A 7,833-nucleotide genomic window follows, 5' to 3' on the forward strand; every position below is an offset into this window, starting at 1 on the left:
ACAGAAATTTTTTGACACTCTGAACAGTGATCGTGCACCGCCGAATGTCCAACGATTCCATTCCGATTTCATTCATACACAAACTCGCATTCATCACTGACAGATGCACGCCATTTTCATCTGCCATCTTGAAATTAAAACTGTACAAGACGGTTTTGTGACGCCATATTTTATTGGCAGACATATTTTATAAACATTTCGCGTTAATTTTTGAACTTTTGAACAACAAAGATGTACAGATTTTCAATTCATTAGTTCAGTGTAACAATAACCGTTTCCAAAAAGAATTGTTTCAGGACGAAGCAAAGCATTTGTTTCGTAAGTCTTATGTGTAAACGGTAGCGTGCTTCGGCTGGAAAATTTTGATTGAATTTTGCCGATTTTGTGCGGCAGAAGGTTGTTTTGCTGGTGTATATTTTGATGCATCCATTGTGTGATATTAAGTGATCTCGATCGGCAACGGTGTTATTTGTATAAAAAGAGTATTGGCGTCATTTCGCTGATCCATCTAATTCGGATATTGAGCTGCGGTTGTTTATAACATCAAATTAAAGGTATGTGAAGCTACACGACGTCGTTAGGTGGTTATGATTAATCGAGTTAATGTCCGCGAAGCGATTGTTTTTGTATGCGCTACTGTCACAAAACGGCAACGTAATTTCAGTTTCTAATCCAATTTCTGCACCTCCACCGATCCGATAGCACCGCATCGTGACTCATTCGATAAATAATTTTTGTCATCCAACAGATGTCCCATTCGGACGTGATGTGCGAGGTGGAAATATCCGATTCCAGTATTGTTGAAGTGGTCGACTCGGAACATTTCAACGATATGGGCGTCTCATACGATCAGTATGAAGTCGGTGGCATTGGCGACGATCAATACGAAGAAGTAACATGCGAAACAGAAGACTCTCAAGGACTACTAATGCAGAGCATAGATGACGGTACGACTCCGAACAACCGTCAAGCATCGCATCGCCGCAACTAACGCAAATGTTTTCCCATTTTTCCAGATTACCAATTTTCAGACGAAGTTATTTTGCACACCGAAGCTGACCTTCAGGAAGAAATAGTCGACGCATCGGGTGATCCGTTGTGTGTTTACGGTGATGTCTCGTCATTGGGCAATGAAATTTTCATCGAATCTTCGTCGCCGGGTCCATCGAACCGTAAGCGAAAGGCCGCAATACAAAAGCAGCGAATCGTTGGACGAGTTCGAACGGGTAATCCGGACGATATCATCACAATGGCCGGCATTGAACCGTTGAATAAGCCGCGTCGCTGGGAACAGAAACAGGTGCAAATCAAAACAATGGAAGGCGAATTCAGCGTAACGATGTGGGCGTCCGGCGCTTCGGACGAAGAAGATGGCTCAAATCCGGAACCCGATCCCGACTACACCGAGTACATGACTGGGAAGAAAATTACGCCGGATTGTGTGCCTGGATTAGATTTGTCCGATCCGAAGCAATTGTCGGAATTCGCTCGGCCAGGCCATAAAATTCGTCAGAAGAAACAGAGTCCCGGTTTTAGTGGAGTTGTGCCGTTATCACCTGTCAATAGTGCTAGTAGTAATATTGGTAGTACAGTGAGTACACAAAGTGCCAATGTCAGCGGTGCCGTTTCAGGCATTGAATCCCACGATAGAACCATAGGTACGGATGTTCAATGATTCGATCGATCAGACGTTTCTAATGCATTTCGTTTTACAGCTTGTCCGCACACCGATTGTCACAAAATGTTCCGTGACAATTCAGCCATGAGAAAACATTTACACACACACGGTCCACGGGTACACGTTTGTGCCGAATGTGGAAAGGCCTTTGTAGAAAGTTCAAAATTGAAGCGACATCAACTGGTCCATACAGGTAAAGTGTGTTCCACACAAACGCCGTCCAATTACTCATATTTGTTCAACACACCTCCGAACGCTCTACTAATTTGTCAAATTCTTTAGGCGAGAAACCATTTCAATGTACCTTCGACGGATGTGGGAAACGATTCTCGTTGGACTTCAATTTACGGTAAGCTTTGCACCATTGTACATTGAACAGCCGGTGATAATTCAACGAAAAATTTCGACTTTTTTTTTGTAGCACACACGTTCGGATACACACAGGAGATCGGCCATACGTCTGTCCATTTGATGGTTGCAACAAAAAGTTCGCTCAATCTACAAATCTGAAATCACACATTTTAACACATGCCAAAGCCAAGTGAGTATGTTGTTGAGGTTGTGGCATCGTCGGGTTAGGGGGAATGAAGACTCGTTTCCGAAGTCATGTGAGCATTCTGAACTTACGAATTCGAATCTTGGCGTCGGTGTTGAGTCCGTTAGTCATTTAAATGGGAAACAAAAACACGAAACAGATGAATACGAGTCAGAGTACTAGGTCACCTTTACGCTTCATATCCATAGGACACTTTCATTTCTTGGTGGTCCGACAAAGACACATTTAATATTCACAACGAACCGATTGTTCTACACAGCCAACTTTCAAGTTTATTTTCTCCAGAGCAATGGATTTGGAATCGGATTTTCACAACCGAAAGCGTCCATCCCGCATCATTGTTGAATTTAAAAGTATTGAGACGATTCCCTTCCTTCCCTTCGCTGGACACAATGTATTTCCTTACATTTGAAGTAGTGTGCCGCTGCACACTTGTAATACAAGGAATTTGTTTCTTGGTGTCGATGCTGAGCCCGTTACACGTTTAAACGTGAGATACAAACAAAACGAAACTATATCACGAGTGAGAGTAGCAGGCCAGTAGCACTACCACCTTCTCCATGTGACTCTCATTTCTTTTGGTGGTCTGTCAAAGACACAGCGCATATGAGGGAATATTTTCGGAAACCGTCTACCGAAATCGGACGCATTTCCCATTGTACTTTTTCATATGTGCCTTGAAAGGTATTCAAACCCTAGTCAGCATCACTTTCAAAAAATTCCTTGACGCGTCTGTTACTAGTTGGAGGTGATCAAAAACCGAAAACATTCACTTTTCAGACTGAAATTTCTCCAGGGAACCCGAAACGTACATGGTCGTGCGAGGTGGCGATAGAAGGGTATTTGCATGTACTTTGGAAGTAAATAGGGTTTCATAGAGGATTAGACTCATCTATGATGGGAGTGGTATAGTGCTCATATTTCATCGTAGATGCTTCCAAACCCCCTCAAAGAACATATTTTCCCTAAAAGTGCGTGAAATTACCTTTCTAATGACACCCCACAAGACCTTGTACGTTTCGTGTATCTGGAGAAATTTCAGTCTAAAAAGTGAATGTTTTCGGTTTTTGATCGTCTCCCACTAGTCACAGAAGCGTCGAGGAATGGTTTGAAAGTGGTTTTGGCTTCTAAGGTTGAATAACGTTCTAGGAACACATAATAAAGTCCAATGGGAAATGCGTCCAATTTCCGTAAGCTGTTTTTGAGAAGAACCTTTCTTTTCGCAAAGACTCGATCACTCTGCACAGCAAACTTTTAAATTTATTTTCTCTAGATCAATGGATTCGAAATCGGATTTTCACAACCGAAAGCTTGCATCCCGCAACAGCGTGGAATGTAGAAATATTGAGACAGTTCTTTATGTCGTTCCCTTCCTTCCCCTCGCTGACTACAATTGTCTTTTTTCGATACACCGTATATGCCTGTTGTCACCACGTATTTCTAAACATTTGAAGTACTGTGATGTAGTTGAATTTGTGAAGCAAACAGTTTTCCGTTGAACTTCGGTTTTTTTTTTTAATGAAAATTTTCTTTCTTTTTTGTCGCAGGCGAAACACAGTTGGCAACAATCGTAACCAAATGCAACTAGCCAATCAAAATTTCGTCAAAGTAGAAATGAGTGAAATAGACAACAATTCCCAATACATCGTGTACACAGATTGAATGGAACATCCGAACCACTATATAACTAAGGTCCTTGGAAAACACAGAGAAACGAAGAAAAATGAAAGAGTAACACGAGAAACATTGTGAGAAAAGGTGAAAAATATTATGATTTTATTTTACCAAGAGAAAAACATCTCGAAAGCTAACAAAAGAATGCACCCAAATCCATCACTCCCTTCCCAACGTACCCTTCGGTGTACACACTCTCGTATTTTTTTTATCGATTGGATTCACTAATTGTACGGCTGAATGTTTTTCTCTTATCTAAAAAAAAAGCAAAATAATTTTTTTTGTAAAATAAAGAAAAAGCCAAAATTCCAATTTTCATTGAAATTGTGTGCGAATAATAACTGTAATCTCAAATCGAAACCCTCGCGGTTAGATAACTAAATATATTTAAATGCCTATGTGAATGTGTGAACATAATGTGTCACTCTGTTCTCCCACTTTTTTGTTGTTGTTGTTACAATTGATAACTTTGGTCTCTCGTCTTCATAATATTGTCGATGAGATGGACATGATTTTTTCTTTGCATTAGGATCACAATCACTCTAGTTTTACTGAACTAGAATCGGAATTTCCAAAAAGAAACGAAAAAAAAAAATATTTTTAATTTTAACTTTAGTTTAATTAAGGAACTCAATCATTTGACAAAACAATTTTATTTTAGACGTAGAGAAAATTCGTTTTTGTTTTTTATAAACAAGTTGAATGAAAGTAGAAGAACGAAAGGAAGAAACCGTCTGGCTCTGAACGATTAATTTATTTTCTTTGTTTTTGGTTATATAACTGGGCAACACTGTTTCTTGTGCACAAGTGGTCGCATAGTGCGTTGGATAGATCTCGGTGCCATGAGTACATGAGCATCCGTGGGTCCAATTGGTGTCTGTAGTTCCACTGCAACCGCTTCACAAAATAAAGATGTAAAAAGTAATGGCGACTGAGCAGTTGTTGGAGCAGGAGGTATCTAGGGTGTCGTGAGTTTTAAAAACCAATCCATGAGTCTCTACTACATATCGTTAGTACAATGTCGAAGGTAGACAAAAATTACTTAATAGATAGTGGAGGCCAATGGAATGATATTTTGAAATCACAGTACTCTAGATCCTTCCTGCACCAAAAACTGTCCTTTTCCCATTACTTCTTAAATTTTTTGTGTAGCGGATGCAACGGAACCACAGACGTCATTGGGACCAATGGATGCTTGTTTTGTACTGAGTTCACCGAAACTTATCCAACGCACGATGTTACCACTTGTGAACATTCCAAATGCTTCAAATTGTCGCCTAGTGATTATTCGTCGAGACTAAGAACCAAACCATCAAATGATATACCATAATGATAATCATTGGCGCTAAATGAACCGTAAACACGGCAGTTGTTATACTAATCGAAATTTTTAAATTGATGAACCGGTTTATGAGTGACTGGTAGTACGCTACCCCTTCCAAGACTGATCTGACGTTTTGGTTGCTAGTCGTCAGGGAAAATTGCGTCAGAAAGAGACGAAGAGCTCATGTGCACATATCAGTAGTATCTTATCGGGCAGCAATTTTTGAAGCGAAATGTCATTTTGTGACACAATCTAAGGCGGAATGTGTTTGTTCCGAGTCAGTTCCGTTTATGAGTACCTTGGGAGTAAGCCTAGTTGGATATCTCAACCAGTTTACATCAAAAATGCATTTTTACATCCAATTGATTTCTCGACGAGTTCTCGCGAGCTTATATACACAGGGGACTTACTTACCCTTCCAACGATAACCTTTCGTCTTAGGTAGTTGAACATAATGGCATGGGATATCAAACAGTGGCTGTAAATAAGAAGGCACGTGTGCTCTCGGTCTAAAATTTATTTTTTTGTGTAGTATGTCGAGCATAGTTGTGATGACTTTGTTTGAAGATTTAAAATGTAAAGAAACGGATAGAATGAAGATATGAGAAAAGGAGATTCGTCGGAGAAAACAAATCGAAACGAAAACGCTTAAGATGGCATGGAAGGTGGTTACATAGAGACGTGCAGTTCGTAGTGTGGAAATTATCTCTCAACACATTCACCTTTATAGTAAAATTTGTGGTAGCAGTGGTCAGGTACTGGGGCAGATAATGGAAATAGCGTCTTGTGGGATTGTTCACCTCACTTAACTCAGATCAAAACAATGATACCAGAAGTCCCATTTTCATCATTTGTTTTATAGATGTGAATGGACGGAATTCTGGTCGACATACAATGTCCAAACAATTGCACAAGTGATTTTACTCGCGATGCCCAGTGGTAATGAAAAATACCGCAAATGTGATAGGTATCATGTCCGTGGGGTGCCGTGAATAAAGTACATTTTCCATGATTAATGATTTAACAAGCACGCCTGTAGAAATTTTACGTTTCGAGTCATTCATCGAAGTCGTTGCCCTTGAAAATTAATTTATTTTTTCTGACAAAATGTGAAGCAAATCTTTTCGTTACTTATCCTTAAGAGAAACCTTTGCACTTTGATCCTGTTGTTGCGTCAACATGACCAACAAAAGAGAGCTGTTGAATGAATAGAATTTCCACTTAGGTACACGAGATAGGCTAAGGATGAGAGAAAGAGTTTCGGTGTGTGATTAGGAAGCAGCGGATAAATTTACTGCATTCACCATTTATATTCATATGCAATGTCAACACCAGCACATTGAATTGTATTATTATTTCTTTAAAAAAAATTGTTTTAATATTCAGCTCATCATTATTGTTTGCATGGGCATTTAAGCTGATTCCATGAACGGGGAGGGTGGTGTATGTTATACGAAAGACATCAATAGTCTCAAATTTCCGAATTGGATTTTATTTACATGAAATTTAATCGGCCGTCATTAGGCTGATGATACAGAAGAAGGAGAAGAAAACAAAATAATTTTATGTCATTTTGTAAAGGCTTTATGATTCATAATAGAAGAACAACCTCTCTTTGCTCAGTTAGTGGTAGAATACTCATAGACATTGTCTGCAACAGTTGGTCGCATTCATTCGACTTGATTCGTTCATTTTGCACTGTTTATATTCCATTGATTTTATCCGGTTGTACTCGGTATCACAAGCGTACAATCGAAAAATGAATCAGCTGTGAAGCGAACCAGCTGCTATATTGCAGTCGATGTCGGTAAGACGTTTCGACTAACTGTAATTTTGGTACTACGAAAATAATATCTTAGCTACTTGTGTAAGAAAACGACTATAAAGTAACATTGAAGAAAAATGTAAAGTAAAATTGAGAAATGAAAATGAAAAGAAAAACAAAACAAAAACAACCAGAGAAATACAAAGAAAATATTTTTTAAATAAAAAAAACAAACAAAAATTATGAAATTAAGTTGTAAATAGCGAAACAAATTATTGAATAAAAACTTGAAATAGATAAAAATGCACAACGACGTCATTTTCCATTATCGCGTATTCGCAGCTTCATTTCCAGGATGTGTGTCCACTAATTTGAATCTATCTCAAATCACTAAACGAGCATCGACCCCTTTTCCAATTTTCATCTACGTGTTCTACCGATCGTAATACAACAGAACATTACTTATCAACGACAAATGGGACAAATGCTGGAAATGATTTTTTTTGTTGTTGAAATAAATCGGTTTATTATCATCCCTTATACAAGCGTGCGTGGGATACGACCCATAATTCATGCAAAAAGTACAATCAAAAGTAAAAGTAAAAAAACAAATAATCTTGATTCAACAGGTAGATTCTTTTAGAGAGATTCGTCAAAAAAGACAAATAAAGTTAAACTTCAAAACGACCATAAAACTACGAAGTGACTATTCGCACGCGCGTGCGATTAGTGTTTAATAGACTATTCGCACGCGCGTGCGATTAGTGTATAATGAACTAATCGCACGCGCTCTCAAAACAAAACGAAGTCAACTAGTGATTCCTTTTACAAAATGA

At 38.8% G+C, this 7,833-nt stretch overlaps 1 protein-coding gene across 1 annotated transcript; it reads left to right on the forward strand.

The window, feature by feature from the left end:
- Positions 1–75: 75 nt before the first annotated feature.
- LOC119085069 (transcription factor YY2) lies at positions 76–4,214 on the forward strand. The gene is made up of 7 exons (XM_037195307.1): positions 76–554; positions 749–947; positions 1,017–1,658; positions 1,716–1,871; positions 1,961–2,027; positions 2,100–2,219; positions 3,782–4,214. The coding sequence occupies exons 2-7, from the start codon at positions 749–751 to the stop codon at positions 3,894–3,896; spliced, it is 1,299 nt and encodes a 432-aa protein (XP_037051202.1). The 5' UTR covers positions 76–554; the 3' UTR covers positions 3,897–4,214.
- The last annotated feature ends 3,619 nt before the right edge of the window (positions 4,215–7,833 follow it).

Source organism: Bradysia coprophila, unplaced genomic scaffold (assembly GCF_014529535.1).
Source record: "Bradysia coprophila strain Holo2 unplaced genomic scaffold, BU_Bcop_v1 contig_94, whole genome shotgun sequence".
Lineage (NCBI taxonomy): Eukaryota > Metazoa > Arthropoda > Insecta > Diptera > Sciaridae > Bradysia > Bradysia coprophila.